Source organism: Rhinatrema bivittatum, chromosome 4 (assembly GCF_901001135.1).
Source record: "Rhinatrema bivittatum chromosome 4, aRhiBiv1.1, whole genome shotgun sequence".
In the NCBI taxonomy this organism is placed as follows: Eukaryota; Metazoa; Chordata; class Amphibia; order Gymnophiona; family Rhinatrematidae; genus Rhinatrema; species Rhinatrema bivittatum.
In genome coordinates this window covers 67,888,994-67,913,699 of record NC_042618.1, presented here as the reverse complement: position 1 = coordinate 67,913,699, position 24,706 = coordinate 67,888,994, and the positions used below count along the sequence as shown (strand labels likewise).

Genomic DNA, 24,706 nt, shown 5'->3' with positions numbered 1-24,706 from the left:
TAGGAGCTGATGCCGATGAGGGAATGCCTAAACAACCATCCCCATACAGGCCTGACAAAAGCAATTTAAGAGCATTGATCCTTCAGGGCATACAGTGCTGCTTGCGCTCCACGGGAGTGGACCATTTTCCTGCCTACGACAGTCAAAGAAGGCTGCTTGGCTAAAAACAGTCCTCCTTCTCTGCTGAGAAGTCACAGCATTTCTCAGAGCCCACACCATGGGAAGTGCTGCAGCAGTTTCTCCTCTCCTACCCAAATGCTAAAGCTGCAGATACTAAGCCTCTCTTTTTTTTTTTTTCAGAACTCTTAAAGGGACCATTCCCCACAAATAAACCCCCAAAAAGTAAGCACTTTACTATAAATGACTTCTGGCAGGAGAGAAGCCTTGCAGGAAAGGCTAGAGTATGAGGGAGCCAGCACCACTGGCTATCACACTCCTCCTAGGAAACCAAAGGATATCAGACAATTAAGGGTCCAACTTTACTCTGCTCCACCAGGATGACGGCCCCAAAAATGGTACTTATCACCCTTGGGAGCCCTTATTCCTTCACTGACAGTCTGACTACAGGATAGACTTATCTACCCTCTGCTGGAAACCGAGAATACTGGCAGGCTGCAGATGGCACAGATTACTAGTGTACAGTAAAGCTTTGGTTCTCTGTCTCCATCTGCTGGTATGGGAAAATTACCCATTCATCTGGACTGGTCTGGTGGACGATAAGGAATGGTGGGACTAAAATATCCAGTGCTGTCAATTCAGAATTTTTCACCAGTACTAAAGGGGTTACAATCTTCGAGTAACAGAAAAAACAAATATAGGAATTAATACAAATATTGACCTCTGTGAAACACAATCATAAGTTGATCTCCATGAGCTGCCAGTGAAACCACAGGTCCAGGAAGACTGATGATCTCTTTCTGGACACCCCCAACTGTGAACACACGAAGCAGCAGTGAACTGGTGGCACATGCAACCCATCCCTGCCCAAGGCACAGAGCTTGAATATCTTCATCCTTTGGCATATCTACTGTCCACTCCTTGTTTGTATCCCATGAGCTGAAGTGAAGGCACTGAAGCTTGCTGGATATAAAATAGAATGAGAAGAAAACATATTTCAGAAGTATGAAATACCAAGCCATAAGGTTAAAACCTAGAATTTCAAACCAGAAGGAAACTCCAAAAATTAGGAGATAAGAGTGCTTACCCTGTTTAAAAACTTATGTCTACTGTATCCCTTCATTGGTTCGACCTTTCCCCCCTTTTTCTACTATAGAAACCATCATACGAGAAGCAGTAACTTAAAACCACAAATCAAATCAGTTACTTGCTAAGCAATGAAAAGTGATAACCACTGCATTATTATAAACCACTATACTATTAGGTTGCCCTCACTGTGGAATGCTAGCACTTCGATATGGCTTAGTGCTGACTTTATGCTATATTGCCAGTTAGATAAATCCACAAGGTGCAAGGGCTAGCAATGGATCCAACTGCATTATCAGCACCCATGGAAGTTACACAATTTACCTTGCCAGCTCATCAGTGCTTTCACAGGCTAGCAGCACCGCTTCCTGGGAAAGATCAGCCATTGTGTGATTCAGGGTGTTAGTCAGATGCATTGCATGGTGTACAGAAGTATCATGAAATTCCACATCAACAGCATTATCTTGCTCATCGTTGTAACAGCGAACAACACCAACTGAATTCCATGCCTGTAGAAGTGTCGGTATTATAACAAAAACAATACATTCAAGGGCAAAACAAGAGAAGCTTGAATAAAGGGCACTTTTCAAAGTTTTTTATGCACGTAAAATGTGTTTGCCTATGTAATAGGGCCTTTTGAAAATTCCCTCTCAAAGGCGCGCCTCCCCCCATGTATTGGTGCAGGAAGAAAGGGGGTCAGGGTGGGGGAGTACATGCGGGTATTTCATTTTGAAATCACTGTGCAAATTGTCCAGCACACACTTTGCACACTGGTGCATTTTCAAAGGAAACTTCCAGTGAAAATGAGCTTATAGGTCTGTGGGTAGAAAGCTCCTGAGGATTCTGTAAATTGTCCCCACAATGCTTAATTCCAAATTAAATTCATAAACTTAAAATCTGTGGTAAAAACAAGAGTCTATGTGGAGTGACTCTCAAGTGCAGTTTGATCCACACACCCAGGGAATGCTACAAAATAAGGTCAAAGGACCAACCCTCCCTGTCCATAACATCCAAATCTAGAAAAGAAATGACACAGCTCTTGATTTCAGTCTATGTGAAAGGTGAATTAATTTTCTTTCCTTAAGTTCAGCAAGTTATGCTCATTTACCAGCAACTGGAGACAGAGATGAACAGGCTTGCTGATGTCACTCCTTATATGCATCCATGTTGACACCAGCCTGCCAGTAATTTTGTAACAAGATTAACAGTGGACAACTTAATTCAAACTAATCAACAATCTTTCCCTCTCACTCTTTTTTTATGTGGATTTCCAGATGAGTAAGGAAGCTGAAGTGACAAATTTTCATAACATACAAGAAACCACTCACTTGCATAAAAGTAGAGGAATTCATCTGTCTTTGCTATTTTTCCTCCTTTGGAAGTTAAGGATGGTGTTGTGAAGATCCTAGCATATATGACTCCCTAACAGCATTGAACTCTGTGCTCAGGTTATTTAAAATGACTTATTTAAAATGTGTACACTTTCTATCAAAATTCCTAAAGGGTTTCCATAAAAGCATTCATAAATTGTTAATCATAAAACAAATATAAAAACTCTAAAACAATGGTATGAAATATAAATACATAACACAACTCTTTAAACATAAAAAGGAAAATTGGTTCTTACCTGCTAATTTTCGTTCCTGTAGTACCACAGATCAGTCCAGACTCTTGGGTTTTGCCTCCCGTCCAGCAGATAGAGACAAAGTTTTGCAGGCACCACCTCTTAACCCGGTTACCACCTGCATCTCCTCAGTATTAATCAGTACCCAAGCAGAAAAACATTCAACCAAAAAACATAATTAACCCTACTGAACCCCCCAGAAGGAGCAGAGAACAAGGAAATTCGTAATTAAGAACTATCATCAATTTGAGAATCCTTCTTAAAAGACTAATGAGAAACCTGTGCCATTCTTCAGAAATAATCAGAATCATTACAGCATACAGATTGAGCAGACTCTCCTACAAACTCCTACTTTCCACCAGGCTGGCGTCTGGACTGATCTGTGGTACTATAGAAATGAAAATTAGCAGGTAAGAACCAATTTTCTTTTCCTTGTACATACCCAGATCAGTCCAGACTCCTGGGATGTCCCAAAGCTTCCCTAAACAGAGTGGGACTGCGAGTGTCCCGCTCGAAGAACACTTTTGCCAAAATTGTCGACATCCGCGGCCCGAGCATCCAACCGGTAGTGGCTGGCAAAGGTATGCAAAGATTTCCAAGTAGCCGCCCTGCAAATCTCCTGCAGCGAAAAGAGTTTGCACTCTGCCCAAGCCGCCTGCGAACAGGTCGAATGAGCCCTTAATCCTTCTGGGACTGGACGACTGCGACATATACACGGAACCAATAACCTTCCCTTCAGTCTTTGACTATCGTGGCCTTTGATGCCCTTTGGCCCTTTTTTGCACCACTCCAAAGCATAAAAAGGTGATCCGACCTCCAGATATCGCAACAAGGCCCTTCTGACACGCAGACGTCTCAATTCTTTCGCATGAGGTGTATCAGCCTCTAGAGTTGGAAAGATTGGAAGCTTCACTGACTGACTCAAATGGGACGCTGAAACCACCTTTGGCAGGAACAACAAGACCGTCCTCAAAGAAACTCCGGAATCCGAAATCCGCAAAAAGGGTTCTCTGCATGTCAGCGCTTGCAGTTCAGACACCCTTCTGGCTGAACAGATTGCAACTAAGAAAAGCACATTCAAAGTCAAATCCTTTATGGTGGCCCTCTTAAGAGGCTCAAACGGCCCTTCACACAAACCGCGGAGTACCAAGTTAAGGCTCAAAAAGGACGACGCACCTGTTTCGCCCCACGAAGGAAACGTACCACATCCAGATGCACAGCCAGAGTTGCCCCATGAACCTTGCCCCTCAAACAGCCCAAGGCTGACACCTGCACTCTCAGGGAGCTGAAGGACAACCCTTTTGTTAGTCCTTTTTGTAAAAAAGCCAGAATCTGCACCACGGACACTTGTCAAGGGACAATCCTCTGTTCCATACGCCAAGATTCAGAGACCTTCCATACTCGAACATACGCCAAGGAAGTAGAGATCTTGCAAGCTCTTAGTAGAGTCGAAATCACATCCTCTAGATAGCCTTTCCACCTTAATTGCTTCCTCTCAAAAGCCAAGCCATGAGACAAAAGCGATCTGCCTGATCCAAAATATAGGGCCCTGCCAGAGAAGATTTGGCAGGTGACCCAGCCTCAGGGGGCTGTCCACTGCTAGATTGATCAAATCCACAAACCAAGGCCTTCTCTGCCACTCCAGAGCCATGAGAATCACCCTTCCTGGATAGACCTCTATCCTCCTGACAACCTTGCCCACCAGAGGCAATGGAGGGAACATGTAGAAAAGAACACTGTGTGGCCAAGGAAGCACCAGGGAATCGATCCCTTCTGGTCTGTGCTCTTCTCTGTGACTGCAGAAGTATGGCGCTTTGGCATTCCTATGAGTTGCTATTAGATCCATGTGAGGCATGCTCCAGCGGTGAGAACTCTCTGGGATCCAATTGTTGCCGGCTGAGAAAATATGTTTGCACATTGTTGGACCCTGCTATGTGCAATGCCGCTATCAAAGCGAGATGCTGTTCCACCCAGGACTCTTGGTTCCTCCCTGACACCATCAGGGCATTGGCCAATAAGATCCTAACTGCGCAGTGGCGCAGAAGAGAAAGAAACCTCTCCAGTGTCAACTGCACCGCTCTTGTCACTAGACAATTGATGGACCAGGTCGCTTCCTCCAGTGACCATAGGCCCTGCACCGACTGGGACTACCACACAGCCCCCCAAACTGGTGAGACTGGCATTGGTATTCACTACCATCCATTGAGGTACCTCGAGGTCCACCCCGTGCCGCAAATGGTCTGGACAAAGCCACCAAAGACTGGACCAGGCGACTTCTGTAAGCGGCAGCGGAAGATGAAATTGCTCAGACATTGGATCTCACCAGGATAGCAATGCTTTCTGCAGTGGACTCATATGAGCAAATGCCCATGGGACCAGCTCCAAGGTCGAAGCAATGGAACCAAGAACCTGCAGGTAATCCAAGACCCTGGGTACTCGGGCACTCAATAGGCTACAAACTTGCGCCTGTAGCTTGACAATCCAGTCCTCCAAGGAAAATACTTTGCCCACTCAGGTATTGAAGCGTGTGCCCAAGAACTCCAGAACCTGAGAAGGAGAAAAGTGGCTCTAGACCAGGTTCACAACCCAGCCCAGAGTTCTCAGGCAGCGCAAGACCACGTTCACCGCCTGTTTGCAAAGGGCCTTCGACTTCGTTTGGATGAGCCAGTCGTTCAGATTCGGATGAACCTGCACACCCTCCTTCCTGAGAGCAGCTGCTACCACCACCATCACTTTGGTGAAAGTCCTTGGAGCAGTGGCGAGACCAAATGGGAGAGAGCAAAATTGAAAGTGCTTTCCTAGGATCATGAATCTGAGGTATCTCTAATTATCTCTGCGGATCCCAATATGGAGATGCACTGCCGTCAAATCCAGTGAAGCCAAGAATTCACCGCTTCTCACCGCCACTATGACAGATCTGAGTTTCCATCTGGGGAACTCTGAGAGCCATGTTTACCCTTTTAAATCCAGGATTGGGTGAAAGGTGCCTTCCTTCTTTGGCACCACAAAGTAAGTGGAATAACGTCTCAACCTCCGCTGTTCTAGGGGGAATAGGAAAAAATGGCCCCCAGCCTGTTTAGTCTCTGGATGGTCTGTTGCATGATCAACTTCCTTGCTGGCGAAACACAGGGAGATACCATGAATAGGTTTCTTAGAGGCCGAGCAAATTCTAAAGCGCAGCCTCGCCCTATCATGCTTAGAACCCACTGGTCCAATGTGATCTTAACCCACTCATTGTAAAAAAGAGAGTCAACCAACCCCTGATGGCTGGGACAGAGGAGTGGGCTGGCCTCACCTCATTGCGAGGATTTAGTTCCTCCAGTCCCCTGGCTAGAGCCTTCTCGGTTCACTCTGCATCTGTGAAAGGACTGTTGCCAGGACTGATACCTCCCCAAGAACTGCCTCTGGCCTGTGCCCGGAGCCCTGCTCTGACGGAAATACCTTTGGCCTTGAAAATGAGAGTGAACTGGCAAAAAGCCTTTGGTCCCCTTAGGTTTATCTTCCAGTAGTTTGTGCACCTTATCTCCCAGCTGCTCCAAACCTTCCCCAAAAAAGGAGCTTGCCCTTAAAAGGGAGTGCACCAAGCTCAGCCTTTGACGAAACATCCGCCGACCAGTTGTGCAGTCATAACAGCCTCCTGGCCGAGACGGCAGACACCATTTTCCTAGAAGAGGTGTGAATAAGATCATATAAAGCATCGGTCCCATAAGTCACCGTTGCCTCTAAGTGTTCCGCTTGCTCAGATTCCTGGGGTGAGGAGATCTCTGGTGCTCTGTAACCGCTGCACCCATCTCAAGCTTGCTCGAAGCATAAAACTGCTGCACACTGCAGCCTGGATGCCTAGAGCGGAAACTTCAAAAATCTTCTTGAGGTGCACCTTGAGCTTCCTATTCTGGAGATCCTTCAGATCTGCCATGCCAGCTACAGGGATGGTGGTTCTCTTTGCGACCGCCAACACGGAAGCATCCACCTTCGGCACCCTCAAAAGTTCCAGAGTTTCCTCAGGCAAAGGATAAAGCTTGTCCTTAGCTCTACTAACCTTAAGACCTATCCCACTCCCTGACCATCAGCTGCTTAACCATCCTATGGAAAAGGAAAATTTCTGGCCAGGCCCCGTAAGCCCGCCATAACCAGGTCTACTGTGTCCTGGTCCAGCTCCTCCTGCGGAACTGCTATTCCCAATTCCGCCAGAACATGGGGGATCATAGGGCTCAGCTCTTCTCTCTGAAACAGGCGAATGACCTTGGGATCATCCCCTTCCACGGAAGGAATCTTCCCAGCATCCTCCTCTTGATCCTGACCACTGTTGGGAGGGGGAGCTCCATGAAGACTCTCCCCTGAGGACGGCCCCTAGTCGGACTCCTCCGAAAAAAAAAGAGACCTCTGTGGTACCCTGAACCATAGGACCTCTGACTGTTCGGATCCTTGTGGCCCCCACAGTGGCTCCGACCGCTTGGGCACCTTTTTAGGCGGTCCCTCAGAAGGCATGCGACTGGGAGAGCAACTCTATTTGGATTTACTGGCCAGAAAAGCCTTATGTAACAAAAAGCACAAACTCTGGAGAAAAATGAACAGGACCACACAAATCCCCCTCCAGGGGATCAGAATCCTCATCCAACTGCCCTTCTAGGTCCTCCCTAGAGGCTCAAAATGGCTGGAGACAGTGCTGGTGGGAGATCCCCTCCCCCTGCCGCATGAAATGTTTTCAAGATGGCCCCCATTCCCATGCTCAGCAGGAACGGACCGACCTCATCCTTTGAAGCAGCCAGCAGCCTTCCAAGGCTGTACTGTTTCAACAGTGATGCTGCAGTCCCCTGCAAGGAGTACTCCCCGCTGGAGAGGCAGCGGGAGCATCAGTCGGACTCGGAGAGATGTGAAGAATGCTTTCCACATGCGGTGCATTTGCTCACTTGTGGCATGGTCCGGTGCGATCCTGACTGCGCGGCAAGTGCCTACAAAAATCAGTGGGATCAGGAGCCCAGAGCCATACCATAAGAGGGCCCAAATGCCTTCCTCCGTCTGCTGCCAGCGACGGGAAAAGAAGTAAAAAAATCACCACCACCACAGAAAAAGATCACAGATGATTCTTTTTTTTTTTTTTTTTAACTTTATAAACAAGAAAATAAAAGTTTATGTCTCTGAAGAAGGGTGGCAAAGGCTTCTCAAGATCCTTGCTGAAGGGGAGGGAGCTGGACCACTAGCTGTCACCCTAGGCACATTAAGCAGAGCAAGTTGGGGTTCCCAACCCCTGCCTGTCGAAAACCTACTACCAGGGGGGATGGTCCCACCAGGACCTGCCAAATCCCCTGGGAAGTAAGATGACTTTTTTTTTTTTTTTAAACGCAGGTACAGAACACAGGTTTTCACCACCTCCATCTGCTGCAGACAGAAATACTGAGGAGATGCAGATGACACACTGGGTTAAGAGGCCTGCAAAACTTTCTCTGTCTCCATCTGCTGGAAGGGAGGCAAAACCCAGGAGTCTGGACTGATCTGGGTACGTACTAGGGATGTGCAGACAAAAAGTTTTCGTTGATAAGTTGAAGTTGAGGGTCGATTTCGTTCAATATGGACATATGGAGAATTCCATAAGTTGAGGGTCTGTCCATACGTTCACCGGTTCCCTAAATAAAAATTTAAACCCCTCACCCTCCTTAATCCCCCCCAAGACTTACCAAAACTCCCTGGTGGTCCAGCGGGGAGTCAGGAAGCCATCCCTGCACTCGTCTGCGATTTCCGCATGGCGCCGACAGCCTGTGTCACAGGGGCTGCCGTGCCATTGGTCAGCCCCTGTCACATGGTCACCGGCGCCATCTTGTACTCCTACCACGTGACAGGTAGGTCATGTGGCAGGAGGTCGCTCCGGGACCCCCGTTGGACCCAACCGGAACTTTTGGCCAGCTTGGGGGGGCCTCCTGACCCCCCCAAGCTGGCCAAAAGTTCCGGTTGGGTCCAACGGGGGTCCGGGAGCGGAGGCACGGAGGAGCACGTGACGTCCGCGTCAATCCGACATCACATGCTCCTCCGCGCCTCCGCTCCCGCACCCCCGCTGGACCCAACCGGAACTTTTGGCCAGCTTGGGGGGGTCAGGAGGGTGGGGGGTTTAAGTGTTTATTTAGGTTCAATGTATTCAATATAGCTATGTTGAATACGTTGGAACTCGCGATGCGTTTCTCCTCAAACCTTTTTTTTCTCTTTTAAAAATATAAGTTGCGTTTTACATATGCGTTCAAAACGAATGCACACCCCTAGTACGTACAGGGAACACTGTCAAACTTAAGAAACAGTAGCATCAGACAAATACATAGATAATTTCCCCATCTTATCGATTGTCTCTACCTCTGCAACATAAACAACAAGGACCTATTAAAACCTGTAACACAGTTAGGGAGTCATATATGCTGGGATCTGGGATATATGTAGGAATAGCCTACCTCGAATAGACCTCTCTTTCCCGCTCCACCCTGCCCCCTCTGTCCTCTTGACTAACACAATTGATCCACAGCCCTGTATATAATGTATTTATAATGTATTTATAGTTATACTCCATACTGTACATAGTTCATCACAGTTTACTGTCCGCTTCCTTGCCTTTATCTCCTCTGCAGCCTATGCTATGCCCCCTCCCAATACCCCTGTTCATTGTATTTCCTTTCCTCCTTTTTAGTTCCAATGTAAACCGGCATGATGTTTGCATACTAATGCCGGTATATAAAAACCTTAAATAAATAAATAAATAAATAAATAAATCTTCAGAGCACCATGCTTAACTACCAAAGGCCTGCTGAAATAGACAAGTCTTGTCCATCTTTCTAAACTTTAACAGAGTGCTCTCTTCCCTCAGTTCTTGGGGTAATGAGCTCCAAAAGACTGGACCCTGTACATAGAAGAGGCGCTCATCATGTGATTTGTCCAAATGGGTTACTGTAAAACAGTGGTTCTCAACCTTTTTTCTATCAGGACACACCTGAGAGATGATGCTCACTTGCGTGACACACTGAACACATGGCCATCATGGATCTAAATATAAACATTCTCTGCATCCACAGGAGTCCCCCGCTTCCTAATAGTGGGTACAGAGCAGAACTAAGACATTTCCCTATACAACTCACCATACAAAAAAGATATTCTGATTCTGGTGTCATCTTAACAACAGCAACACAAACTCCCTCTTATTACCAGGTACACTGTAAAATAATACAGACCCCACTCTGTACAAGTCTATCAAACCTGCCATACCTCAGCAGCACAACTCCAAGAAATGAAAGAGCAATAGCCCTACCCATGAAAAGGCAGCAGCTCACCACCAGTGCAATAAAATATTGAGAAAAAAAATAAGGCTCATACAACCTCAGTAAAGTCACATACACACAGAAGACAGACAGATTTGCCTTCATCAAATATAGAATAAAAGACCACAAATTACAAAGGTGGAAACAAAACCTGGAATGGAAACCCCAAGGCCACCTTGTGCATGGAGTGCAAAACTGAAGATTAGAAACAAAAATATATTTCTGCCTACACTAAAGCAAAGTTCAAAGAGAGAAGAAGTGCATATTCTCAAAACTGACATAGTATAGGCCCTTGTACCCAGTCACGCCCCTCCATGCCCCATCACTTCTCCCAACTACTCAATCTTCCCTTCACATGCTCATATCCTTGTCCAACATTCGACACCCCCACCCCCACATCTTCTTCCCTGTGCTTCCTCTCCCCTGCTCAACTCTTTCTGCCTTTCCCTCTCCTCTTCCCTACCCAGAATACCTGACCACCTCATTCCTACCCCATACTGCTCAGCATCCCCACTCTCCACTCTCCAACCCAGCAGCCTCAACCCCTCCCACTCCTACCCAGCAATCCCAACCTATTTTCCACCACCCCTTCCTATCCAGCAGATTCCTGACTCCCTATCTCCCCATGCCTTCCTGCCCAGTACATTTCCCCCTCCTCCTGACTCCCAGCCAGCAGAAACGACTTCAGTCTAATCCACAGACTCCCTCCCACTTTATCAGCAGCCGATGAAGGCAAGAAGCACTGAGGAGCTGAAGATGAGGAGGCAGCAGCAATGGGTCTATATAGTATGCACATTTCTCCCTTATGCTCCTGCTTTCACATTCAGGTCCCATGGGGTGAAGAGATCATCAGCAGCCTCACTGTCAGGCCAGGCAGAGGAAGATAAAGTTGGTGTCCTGCCGGGCCCATATGAACAGGAGTTGATGATATGCTCTGATATGAGTGAATGAGGAAGGAACAACTTCCACTGGCCAGGAAGAAAAGGAAGCAAGAGCAGCTTCCTGTCATACCCAATAAGAGAGAAGTCAGCCAACTCCTGCACAGACTGAGGAGGAAAGATAAATAGTCTTCTGGCTCTGCGACACACCTCCTGTGACTTCGCAACACACTAGTGGGTGCGGACACACCTGTTGAGAACTACTGCTCTAAAAGATGGGACATCAAGTAAAATCTGTGCTGCTGATCTTAAATGCCAAGCAGGTTTGTACACTTTAAAAGCGGAATTGAAGCTAGGTGGAGTAAGTCCATTAAAACCTTTAAGGACAAACATCATTATTTTAAATTTAATGTGCCAGTTAATTGGAAGCTAGTGTCTAGCATTTGAGATGGCTGAAGGTTGCTACTGTGGAAATTGAGGACTCCTTGATACAGACTATAAAGGATCCTCAGCGGCGCCTGGGTCCTTCTCCACAGATCTCTTCAAATCCTTGCAGCATTGGTAATTAAGAAAGACAGCTGATTCTGATAGGCCCACTCTATAAATAGATGCCATCTATGTATCCTACACAACTTCAAGGCTGCTTTTCCCCTTCCACTGGGATGAAGGTCCCCTTGGTGTCAGCACATACTAAAGCAATCACCTTTAGATACCAAACTGTTTTTAAATCCCGAGGTAGCAAGGGACACAACTTAGCCAAGTGCAGCTTCCCTTAGACTCGCCTTTGGAGAATCCATTCCAAATCAAATGAACTCCCTACACCAGCAGAAAGACTTGGTGGGTTTCCATAGATTAACCATAATGGAAATCTGCAAAGAAACAGAATATCTTCTGCAATTAAAAGAGTATACAAGACCTGCACAATTAAGGTATGGAGTTCCTCATTTCTAGAAACCAAAAAAAATTATTTTCCCTCTGGAGAAAATTCTTTCCCTCCAGCAACTAACTCTGCCTTGAAACTGTTAAAAGTCATGTAAAGACCTCTGACCTAGAAAGAGAATCCCATCTCCATCCACTTTATTTTTTTTTTAAATCCCCAAATTAGGAGAAAACAAGCATGAATGGCTTACAGGATATAACCCTATAGAGACCCAAGGTTAAGGAAGAAGCAGTTAGTTGCAGAAGATCCAGGAATTGTCCCTTGAAGAAACGCCAAGACAGCAGAGAGTACATTATCCTCCTGCACTGCAGAAGACAGCTAAGGAGGCCCTGATGTGCCTGCACATTGCCGTGGATACAAAATGGCCACCTATAAGCTCATTGCTATGGTGGAAACCAGGGGACTAAGGGAAGGGCAAACTCAGCAACCGCCCATTCCATGACAGCTCAAAATCCATGTCCCATTCTATCTCTCCTGCCTCCCATACCATGGCCATCAGCAAAGGAAGGCCAATGCACCTTCAAGTCCCCATGGTCTCAAAATGGCCACCAAGCTCACTGAGGAGCTCAAGTCCTCAGTGGAACAGGAAAAAGCCAATGCAGCACCCCAGGACTTCTCAAGTGCTACCCCACTGCCCCCATAAAGTTGCAGCTAACCTTTGCCGACATCATCTGCAGCTTTCCTGCTCATAAGCAACTGCTGAGTGCAGTTCTGTTATGGTGCTCTTCTTCAGAAGCAGCCATGCCATCATGCTATTTCACTGACCTGAACCACCACAGACAGGAACCAGAGAAAGAACAAAGCCTTACTGAAGCTCAGGCACAGTTCACAGAATTCCACTGACTGCAGCAAGCTCTGTTCTGTCAGAGTAAAACTATTTTTTTTTAATTTGTAATTTTTATTGCTGTCAATCAAACATTGAGAAACATGGATGTAAAACTCTATTCTGATAACAGCAGACATGCAGCTCCCTCTGGTTTTCTTCTCTTTTTGTTGTCTAAGGTTGTAAAGGAGAAGGAGTGGGGGGAATGGGAAGAGATGGGGGAAGAGGTAATCCAGATTTTCCAGTTACTAGTCCCTGGACCAGATGCTGCTCAACCAAAGGAGGGAGTAAAAACCTTCACCTTGGAAACTACTGTTCTCCCCACTAGAGCCAAGCACTGTAGGAGCTGCCTCTGCCAAAACTTTCCTTTCCATCCAGTTTAACTAGGCATTAATCCACAACATAGGATGCTCATCCACCATCTGAGGGGAAACAGATAAGACTGGCAGGTTCAGAACGGATGCATATAAGGAGTAACATCAGCAAATCTGTTGATCTCTGTCTCCATCTGATGATCACTGAGCATAATGCACTTGTCTGAAATGATCTTACTGGATGAAGAGAAAGTAAAACATAAAAGAGGAAAACTGGCCACTGATTAGCAGGGTTAGGGACAGGATGGGTAAGGAATGTATGTCGTGAACGCTGGCATGATGCCTGCCTGTTCTGAATAAACTTCACTCCAGGAACCCAGGCTCATGGTCCTCCATGTATTCTGCTACAGGAGAACCATTCAGGAAGGGAAAAAACAAAACACGGTCAAATGTAATATGATGTGAAGAAAAGCAAATTCAACATCTGCCAAAAACATGCAACCAAAAAGATAATCAAAAATTGATAAAGCTACTAAGGAACAGATGATGTGCATGCTTATTACAAGTTGCCTATTGGTTGCACTCCTTGATAACCACTGAGTACGGTTATCAGGGAGTGCAACAGACCAGCATTATATTAGTTTACTGTTTCTTTTCATACCACCTATCTGTACTACTCAAAGCAGTTAACAATTATAATGATTAGGAAGTGAAGCAACTTCTTGTCTGAGCCCACATTCCTTTCTGTCCACATCTCTAGCTCACTCAAAAGCTAAAATCACCTCAGAGAAGAGGGATTTGAAAAAACTCATTTCTAGTATCTCTACATAAAGGATATTTTTCATCTCTTCCTCAAAGGAGAGCAGCTGATTGTAAAAATAACTAAATAAAAATAACAGTTTTCAGAAGGTTAATGCTCATTGTTATAGAAACTGGAGAGAAAACAGACATTAGGAAAATGTCTACAATGGTGGCACTTGATATGTGTGCCTGAGTTTGAAACCAACATGGAGACTATGGCTCACCCAAAATTCTTTGCTGCCTTGGCCTGCTTGTAGTTCTGGCCATGGGAACCTTAAATGCCCTATTGACCCTGATTTGGAGAAACTACAGGAGACATTTGGACAGCAGCAGGAGATGTCAAAAACATATGATGGAAAGTCATGGGGTCACAAAAAAGCAGAAGGAAAAGATTAGAATCTCACAGGCTAATGTTTCCACTAAGTGGTACCAGCAAAAACAGAGTCTTGGAAACCTCCCCCTGAGGGTGAAAACCTGACAGAACAAAGGACTAACAGAAGATTGATGTGAACATCAGGCAAGTGGGCCTCAATTTGGGAGGGGGATCAGGGTAACAGGTTTAATTTATCTTGTTTTGAGAGAAGAAACTTTGTACATGATCGTCCCACAGAGTCAAGCTCTTTGGGGATTGAGACTGTCTGTGTTATCTATAAAAAGACGACTTTACTAATGTACGGAGAGAAACAAAGGGTAGAGCTTCTCCTGAGCTCTGGCTGGAGAGGTCCTGTCCCCTCTGTTCCTCCCAAAGGTACCTGCAATGCTTATTGATATGCAATAATAAACTTAAATTTGTTTCTACTAAATTTTGTATGGTACCTGTGTGTTCATGGGGCAGCGCCTTTAAGAGTGATTTAGTGCTTAACATTTTGGCACCCCAGATGGAACCCAGCAGCGGCTGCGGCCACCGTGCATGGTGCAGTCTTGCATCTGAATCTGGTGGACAAGTTCAGATTCAACACTGGTACTCTAACATCAATTTGCTCTTGTCCGAAGGAAGTTACCCAGATAAAGATTTCTGGATGTTTATTCAGACGTGATACCCGGAGACAGACTGAAAGAAAAATTTTGGCTGTCTATTGAAAAGTACTACCCGGAGACAGACAAAAGAGAGAGACTACTCGCCCCGCTGTGGTAAGTGAAAGACAGATCTGTTATGTAAGTATAATTTTGTTGTTTGCAAGTAAAAGATTTTTTCTTTGGCCAATTGTAGATAAAAGTGCACTATTTATTTTGATTTTGCTGTGGGGACGTTTAGATTATTTCTAGTATACTTAATGAAAGCTTATTAGGAGTGATTCTGGTTCGTTTGCCTGTATAGTTGTTAGTAAATTTGTACTGGAACACAATACACAGAGGTTTAAGACAGCAACAGTTAGTCCTTTGTTTCAAGCCTTGCTTGCAGGGCTCTGAGCTGATTGCAGTCATGGAAGTTTTAGAAGTTGAAAGGACACTGGGAGCTGGAGAGTTAACTGTGTTGGAAGATAAGAGGAAGTGGGAATTATGTAAAGCTCAAAGTTATTCTTATACACAAGTAGAAACAGAGGGGAGAACTGGTTTAAATGACTTGCTTCTTCTGTTTGAAAGTTATAAACAGACTGATGAGGAATTAAAGTTTGAGAATTGAGTTGATTTTTACAGAAAGTGAATTTAATTTAGTAGATTCTTTAAGAAAGTTTGGTTTTGTCGGCTTTTTCTTGATGGCTAGCATTGAATTTGGACAGAAACTGATAAGGTAAGGTTTCTTTAAACGATGGGTAAATAAATACTTGTATGTGTGTTAGATAAGGAAGGTGAACGGCTCTGAAGCTATCTTGTCACTTTCTCTGCAAATAATGTATGTTTAGGTCTTGAACCAGACTGGAATGCCTGTAAGATGTCTGTTTATAAATTATGATATTTTATCCCTATTATAAGTAATGAAATAATATAGATACTGTTTATTTAGGGAAGGAACCTGTATGGCAGAATGAGTTCAAACATGCAGTTAGTTTCTGAGTGCCTTGCTTTTTGAACAAAGCAGATGTTTGTATTTGTTTATACAGAGATCTGATAGAGATGAGAAGCTTCCTTTTTACTTTTCTGCTTTTTGCCTTCTTTGCTTAATAAATAAAAAAAATCATGTGGTTAGAACAGAATAGGATTTCTTTCTTTTTAAGTTAGGTAAAATATTCACAGTAGTTTCCTGCTTCAGTTAGAAATGAAAAGGTTTCCAGTAGCCGTTTTTGTCTTCCTATGTGATTAGATTTAAAAGATGAATCAAATTCTTCTTTGTATGTGAGATTTTATTTCTATAGGTTAACAAGATATCTGCTCTGCCAGGTGTGGATCTGTAAAGTGTTTTGTTAATAAATAAACTATAGATTGAAGTGTAAAGTAAAATAAGTAGATCGTTTTACTGTGGCAGTAGGAGTAGCCCCACCCTCAGGAATTCACTCCTCTTTGCAGCAAAAAAAACCAAACAAAAAACCTGTGTAGGAAAGTTGCAATTTAAAATGAACTGAAGGAGCTCTCCTTTTGGAAGAGTTTTTGTTTGCTTGACGTTCAGGATACGTTAGTGGATGGAGTGAGTTATAGTATGGTAATGTGTAAGAGAAGAAAATAGATTAATTAAATAACATATCTTTAAACAGATGTCAGAGAAAAAAAGAGAGAAAACTTATATACATATAATCAGTGCTAAAGTATTTGCTAATTAAAAAGTATGTCATATCCTAATGTTAACAGATATATCTCAGTTTTGCCTTTACCCAATGAGATTCCAATTCAAAATTCAGAAATACAGGACTCCATGCCATGGTTTACTGATGGGTCTGTCTTGTTTGTAGCAGTAATTTGCAACATAATTTAACCATATATGCTGATTTAGATTATGTTTTCTCTCTTATACATTATCACCTTAGGAAATGGAACAGAGGTTTTATATTTACAGATGGAAAGCAGCTATCAAACCATAACTTATGGTAGCGCCTTCTAGAGGTATAACTATAGAGACAAGAAAGTAGCTTCATGACTGCTATTTTCTGAATTAAGGCGTATCAGAATGTTTAGTTTCAAAGAAACTGTATTTATTTATTTATTTTATTTAGAAGCTTTTATATACCGATGAACGCTGGGAACATCTCATCGGTTCACAGTAAATGAAATGCAGCTAACACTGCTTTACAGAGAACCAAATAACAATGCGCATAAAATTGATCAACAAAGAACAAGGTAACATAACATACAGGGAAAGATAAACTAACTAGAACAAAGGGAAAACTGCATAATTTACAAATTATGTGGCATTAACAATATAACTAAATACAAGTGAGGAGTCATATAAGTTGGAGGGGTAAAGGAGTCAGCAGGGGAGAGGTAAGCTGTTAAGAGTATGCTTGTTTGAAGAGGCAAGTTTTCAGGTTCTGTTTAAATTTTTTTGGGCAAGGTTCCTGACGAAGGAAGGTGGAAGCTTGTTCCATAGGACCGGGTCCGAGGAAGCCGGCATTGCTGCTGAAAACTCATCCACTGGAGGACAGTCGATCCCCAATTCCTGGGAGATGATGTAGGCTACCATCATTACATTGCCCAACATCACTTGGACCGCTTGACCCTGCAAGTCTGTGGCTGAACTGCAAGTTTGCCAACTGGGCCACCCGGGCTTCCAGGCGATTGATGTTCCAGAGGGACTCTTCGGCATTCCAATGCTCTTGGGTCGTCAGCTCCTGACAGTGAGCTCCCAATCTTGGAGACTCACATCTGTCATGAGTATCAGCCAGATTGGAGAGGTCAAGCAAACACTCTCTCTCAGATGAGCCTCCTGCAACCACCACTGAAGGCGAGAGTAGATTTACATCGGCAAGTGGAGCTGAACCAAATAGCCCTGAGAAAGCAGGTGCTGAAGAGGGTGCTGTTGCAACCGTCCCTTCCCAACGGCTTCACTCCGCCTACCTTTCTTTCTTTGCACCTCCTCTCGCTATAGATGGACGCCTGGCTGCCGCGGTGTCTGCCTGCCGTCCTCGCCAGCATCCCCGGACCAGCTTGGGTGCTGCCTCCCGCCATGCTCCACTGGTACCTTAGGGCACACGCACCGCGCGGCCCTCACTCTTATTTCCTACTTGGCGCGAACCTCAGGGGCGTCCCCCTGTGATGACGTCACGCTGCCCGGATATTTAAAGCCTACGATGTTTGCTAGCCTTTCAGTTAGCAAGGGGGATATCTTACGGATGGGATTCGCTCTCTGTACCCAGCTACTCTGCCTCTCCAATTTTCCATTGGACTCTTAACGCTAACGGGGTACCCGCTCCTCGGGGGCCTCACTTGCTTTTCAGGTCGCTATCAGGAAACCGGTACTCGCTCCTCGAGGGCCCATGTTCTCTGACTCGCTGCCTGCTCTTACTTTCTCTTCTGCCTGGAAGGATTCGCTGTCTTCAACATCAGTAAGTACTACCATCTCCACCTCAGAGCTTTCCCTGGAACCAGGTACTCGCTCCTCGAGGGCCTGCCTCCTTTCCAGCCCTAGTGCCATCTCCTACGTGGAACCGCTGTGTGAGTATATTACCTTCAAGCCTCTCAGCTCTCAGGGATCAGGTACTCGCTCCTCGAGGGCCTGCTCTCCCTATCCTGTGTTTCTCCATACTGGGGCTTTATGCATATTCCACTGTACTCATTATTCTCAGTTCTTTCCACTACAGCACTGCTACCGGAGGAGTCGCTGTTCCAGTGCCTGAGGGATACTAGCCCAGAAGGGCTACTTCTGCTGCTCACTACTGCCACCTCTGGTGGCTTCATCACATTGTCTAATAAAAGATCAATCTCTGTGTTTGTGTGTCCTAAGCTGAGCCTGACCTGTAGCCCCTCACGGGACTTCCCCCCGTGGGCATGGTCAGCTGTCACAGAGTCCAAGGGTCCACCCAAACCTCACTAATTATAACAGGTGCATATGCGCCCTCCCCAATGGCACCATTTCCAGGATTGCCACCAAACTGATCACCTATAGATAGGACCACACTGTTGGGCGTACAGTGCTCACCAACTGTCGCACTTGTGACATCAATTTCTGAATCCGAACTTCTGACAGGAAAGCCTTGTCCCACCTTGTGTCAAACCAAACACCCAGATATTTCAATGACTGATATGGTGAAGACTGCTCTTGGCCAGGTTCACCACCCAACCGAGCTTCTGCCACAAGGAGATTACCTTGCGGGTCACCAGGCAACTCTCTTCCTGAGATTTGGCTTGAATCAGCCAGTCATCCAAATATGGGTGCACCAGGATCCCCTCTCTTCCCAACACCGCACTAGTACCACCATGACCTTGAAAAACATTCTGGGAGCAGGTAGTTCCGAAAACTGATAATGGTGCCCCAGCAGTGCAAAAAGCAGAAAATGTTGGTGCTCCAGACAGATGTGAATATGAAGGTAGGCCTCTGACAGATCCAGGGAGGTCAGAAATTCCCCCAACTGCACACTGAGTGTAAGGTTTCTATGAAAAATGAGTCACTCAAATGACTGTTGACACTTTTGAGATCCAATATGGTACGAAAGGAACCCTCCTTCTTGGGCACAACAAAATAAATGGAATATTGCCCATACTTTCATGAGACGTAGGCACTGGAACAACAGGTCTCAACCGTAGGAGCCTTAGAAGCGTAGATTCCACTGCCTGCTTCTTCTGCGGGGAGTGCCAAAGAGACACTATGAACACGTCCCTGGGAATACTGCGAAATTCTAGTGCATATTCTACTTGCATCACCTCCAGGAACCACTGATCCAATGTGATCTCGACCCACCTCTGATAAAAGATAGAGAGGCATCTGCCTATTTATTGTTCCCAAAGGAGGTTCGGCAAACCTTCATTAGGAAGCTCAGGAGGATCTGCCACCCCGAGCCCACTCCTCTCTTGGGCTGTCTGGGACAAAAAGACTGAGACTACCAAAAGGCCGAATCCTCTGAAAGGTCAACCCTCCATAGGGATGAAAATGCTTGGAACCCCGGAAACGACCCCTCATACTAGAGGGGCGCTGCAACTGCTTCCTATCCTCCAGCAACTGAGGGACCGGAGATTTGCCCCACTTATTGGCCAATTTCTCCAACTCGCTTCCAAAACAAGAGCATACCTTTAAAGGGCATTTTTGTAAGATTAGCCTTGGAGGAGATATCAGATGACCAATGTCGCAACCATAGTTGATGCCTGGCTGCTTCCACCGAAGCAACTCCTCTGCTGAGGTACGGACCAAATTGCAGCCCACTTCAGCAAAAAAAGGGGGCAGCAGGTTCCATAACTGCTCTGGAATTCACTCCAGAATCATCAACTTCCTGAGACTGAAGCAGACAAGATCGCCACTGCTTCAAAGACTTACTTGACAATAGCCTCAATCTGCCTATTATGCACATGCTTCAGGGCCACTCCTCCCTCCACAGGGATAGTCGTCTGCTTAGAGATGGCACAGACCAGTGCATTCACTTTGGGAAAATGTAAATGCTCCCTCATTGCTGGATCCAGGGGGTATAGGCCTTCCAATGTCTGACACCCTTTGAAACTTGCCTCTGGGGCTCCCCATTCAAGATCAATCACTTCCTGAATGGCATCCATAGCAGGGAAAAAACAAGAAGAGGCTTTACGCAAAGAAACCAAAATGGGATTCTTCTTTGGTTCAGACATGGAATCTGCACCAGGTACACCCAGCATTTTCAAAGTCTGGGACACCAGGGTCGGCAGTTCATCTCTATGATACGGTTCCAATCCTGGAGAAATTTACCTTTTAATCATATTATATCTTTTCTATTGCTATAAATTGTAATTTTCTGATTTTATTTATTCTTTTATTGTATCTTTTTTCCGATTCTGACTGTAACTATGTAAACCTTTGGGTTGGTACTTCTGAACGACAGTATAGAAAAACAAATAAATAAATAAATCTTCCAGGGAATCAGGACGTGCCTCATCAGTGCCATCCGGGTTCCAGCTGGGATTACCTGCAGCGAACTGAAGCGTGCTCCGGTGCTTAAACATAGGACTGGATGAGGGATGGGCCACTGGCTAAGGGTCCTACCTGACAGGAGTGGGCGAAGCAGAGGACTGCGCCTGAAGAAAGGATTGCAAACCTTGAAAAAAAACTCTACCCAAGTAAAAGCAGCCGGATCCAGGCCAAAGCCAGAAGGAACTGGAGTGAGGCCCACTGAACTGCCATTCCCTGCAGAGGAACCAGTCCAGACAGATCTTTAACCAGACCATCATCAGGCTGGGAGGATCCAGGCTTAGCGAAATGAGAGGAAGCCAATTCTCCCTGAGCCTCTAAACAGCACTGACACAGGTTAGAGGACATGTCATTTAATTTTATTTATTTATTAATTTTTATATACCGACGTTTCATGAGAACATATCACATCGGTTTACATTAGTTCACAAATATTCATTTAATAATACTTGCATTTCCAAAATTAAATGAGAAAAAGAAATTACAAAGTTTCATAATAAATTAAAACAAAACAAAATAGTAAAATAATTAGTCATAAAATTTAAGCAGTTAAAGGTGTAGGAAGGTAAGAGCAGAGAGTATATATTTTATTTTTAGGGTATATATTCATTGGTTAACAGACTGAGATGCTCAAATATGACAGGCAACACAGAGAAAGGTGCTTAGGTTTCTTGCTCACTGGTGCCCATCAGTGCACAGGCAACGAAGAATGTGCATCCAGCCGATTCATACTGAAAAAATTTCAAGCACAAAATCTAGGCACCCCAAAAGTAAGCGCCGCAAAAAACACACGCACAAAGTGTGTGTCAAGGCCTAGGTGTACTACCAGAACTTAGAATTGTGTGTATGTAAAAGGCATGCCTAAAACTGAGTACACGATGTGTACACAGAGCCGACGCATTGCACACTACGTCCTGTAGAGGGTAGTAAGGCACACACAGAAGTGCACGAAAACGCTGCTGCAGCCTACCATGCTGTGCACAGGCAAAAGCTTAGTGGTGGGCCTAGCCCACCAGAGCCGCTCAACCCGCAAGGCTTCCCAGTTCCCTGACCCCCACAGGAGCAGGAGCGAACATCAGAACGGAGCACCAAGCATGGAGATTGGAGGAAGTCCTGTAATCTCTCTATACTGTGTTTGTCTTAGAAACTGTTTTTTTTTTGTTTTTTTTTTAAATTTACTTGAGCTCAGCTCTTACCGGCTGAGTACAGAGACAGTCTCCGGCTGCTGAGGGAGAGGTCATGTGTCGTCACTGCCATGATTGGCCTCCTGCACCTGCTGCCTTTAAGCTGTACAATCAGCTAATTCCACACCCGGACCAAGGCACACTTCTGCAGGACCATGGAAATCACCTCAGGAATTCTCAACTGGGGAAGAGAGCATTTGGTTTCACCGCAGGAGAGCGGGGGCTTTTCTTTTTCTATGTTAAATTCTCCTTCCAAAATCTGAAGCAATTCCCATAGGGAGATGCACGTCCACCATCTGCTGGAGACAGAGAATATTGGCAGGTTGGTGTCACTGCAGAAGTATACTGTGACATCAGCTTGCTCCATCTCTTTCTGCTGCAGAGGAGCATAACCCACTGGTCCTGAGACCATCTGTCTTCACGCTAAGAAAGTTCACAGATACTTCATACCCATGGATTTTGCACCAATATATATATTTTTTTAATATTCATTTTTTATTGAACATTTTTAGCAGGTTTTCAAAAGCCAGCAATAAACAAATGACAAAAACATACTTTCACTTTGAAAACTACCGAGGATGAGTATCCACAAATATTTGCACCTGCTTATTTTGCTGATGCTGTACATGACCAGATTTTGCAGCCAGAATAATTTTTAACAAAGAAAAGGTTTTGTCCTACTGAATGATTACATTGGTTCCCTATTGCAGTTCTAGCTTCTCATGGCTTTTGATTAATGATGATGTGTTTTGTGTATGCAATTGTATGCTTAGGATATCGGTTTTATGTATTTATGATGTTTTGTACATCACCATGTAATACAACTGAAAAGCGGATTGCATTTTCAAGTTTTATTTGGGATTTAGCCATTAAATAAATAAATAAATAGATAAATCTATACACATTTTCCTCTCTGTACCTAAGCATAACCCTGCGAGCTTCACCAGAAAAAGAGTGGTAAGTTTTCAGGTAGCTTTTTTAACTAGGTAATGAAAACTGCTATCTATATTGGGCCTGATGTTCAAAAGGTTACGTGCGTAAATCTGCTGGGCTTACGCACACCGAGCCTATTTTCAAAAGGCCCGGCGACGCGCGTAAAGCCCCCGGGACGCGTGTAAGTCCTGGGGCTTTACTAAAGAGGTGAGAAGGGGGCGGAGCGGTCCAGGGTCAGATGCTCCAGGCACAGCGGCCATTTGCCGCTGTGCTTGGGATCACGGGCTGGCAGTCGGACCACCCCGAGGCAGGCGCAAAAGGTAAATTAAAAATTCGGCGGGGGGGGGGGGGGGGGGAAGTGGGGGGAAGGGGTGGGAAGGTCAGGCTAGGGGGAAGGGAACGGGAGAAGGCAGTGTGGCTCGGCACGCACACCCCCTTGCGTGCACAGACCCCTGATTTTATAACTTGCGCGCAATACCCTTTTTTTTTTTTTTTTTTTACTTTATGTTCAAACATTTTTATTAAAGGTTTACAAAAAATCTGGTTACATTTGTCTGGGCGCAGGTTGTTCTGCCTCTACCCCCAGCAATACTGACAACAAATACAGCCGTGGCGGAACCAAACCAGGAACCCCCAACCCATTATGTTCTCTAACAGTCAGTACATAGCACAGTACCTTCCTCCCAAAGTCCACAATGACAAGTCTGTAATGTTTTGTGAAGGAATAGAATAGGCCACCATACATAGCTTCTTTGCATTGCTTTCACTGAAGCACATTTTCTCTGCATAAGAGGTAGATTCTTCTGCAGGGGAGTATGGTCTGAGAAAACTAAGAGCGGTATTAAGTGCTGCCTTATAAAATAAATACAGCAAGAAATACATCTGGAAATGAAAACTAGAGGTTGGTTATTTTTTTTAAGCAGTTCTTACACCTTGATTCACACCCTTTAGATCCAGGATAAGCCAAAAAGATAGACTTTTTTTTAAATATTATGAAGTAAATGGAATAGCGCCCTCACCCTTATTCAGATGGAGACGCTGGTACCACTGTTTGCAGAAGCCGCAACTTCAACAAGGTCTCCTGAATTGCATGCTGCTTGATCGGAGTGGCACAAGAGCATACCATAAAGACTTCTCAGATGGGATGCTGCAAGTCCAACGCATAGCCGGAGTGAACAATCTCCAGAATCCACTGGTTGGACATTATATGGGTCCACTCCCTGGACCCATATAATGTCCAACCAGTGGCCCCCTACAGGAGGCCAACTTTTCCTCCCCCTAGCCCTACTCTAACTCCCGCCCCCCCACCGAATTTTTAATTTACCTTTTGCGCCTGCCTCAGGGCGGTCCGACTGCCAGCCCGTGATCCCAAGCACAGCGGCAAACGGCCGCTGTGCCTGGAGCATCTGACCCTGGACCGCCCCGCCCCCTTCCCACCTCTTTAGTAAAGCCCCAGGACTTACACGCGTCCCGGGGCTTTACGTGCGTCGCCGGGCCTTTTGAAAATAGGCTCGGTGTGTGTAAGCCCAGCAGATTTACGCACGTAACCTTTTGGACATCAGGCCCAATATAGATAGCAGTTTTCATTACCCAGTTAAAAAAGCTACCTGAAAACTTACCACTCTTTTTCTGGTGAAGCTCGCAGGGTTATGGTATGATTGTTCACCTATATATGTCTATAGGTGGCCCCCTACAGGAGTCATCAGCAAGTGGACTCATTGACCCTCATGAGCCAGGCTTTCTGGCCCTGTGGAGGGAC

The 24,706-nt window shown here is 45.3% G+C and overlaps 1 protein-coding gene across 1 annotated transcript in view; it reads right to left on the bottom strand.

The window, feature by feature from the left end:
- WDHD1 (WD repeat and HMG-box DNA binding protein 1) overlaps positions 1–24,706 on the bottom strand; it is a 247,833-nt gene that overhangs the window by 115,085 nt on the left and 108,042 nt on the right. The window contains exons 13-14 of the mRNA XM_029597432.1: positions 1,528–1,712; positions 839–1,080 (exon numbers count right to left, since the gene is read on the bottom strand). Of these exons, the coding sequence (XP_029453292.1) occupies positions 839–1,080; positions 1,528–1,712 (427 nt within the window). The remainder of the gene's footprint in view (positions 1–838; positions 1,081–1,527; positions 1,713–24,706) is intronic.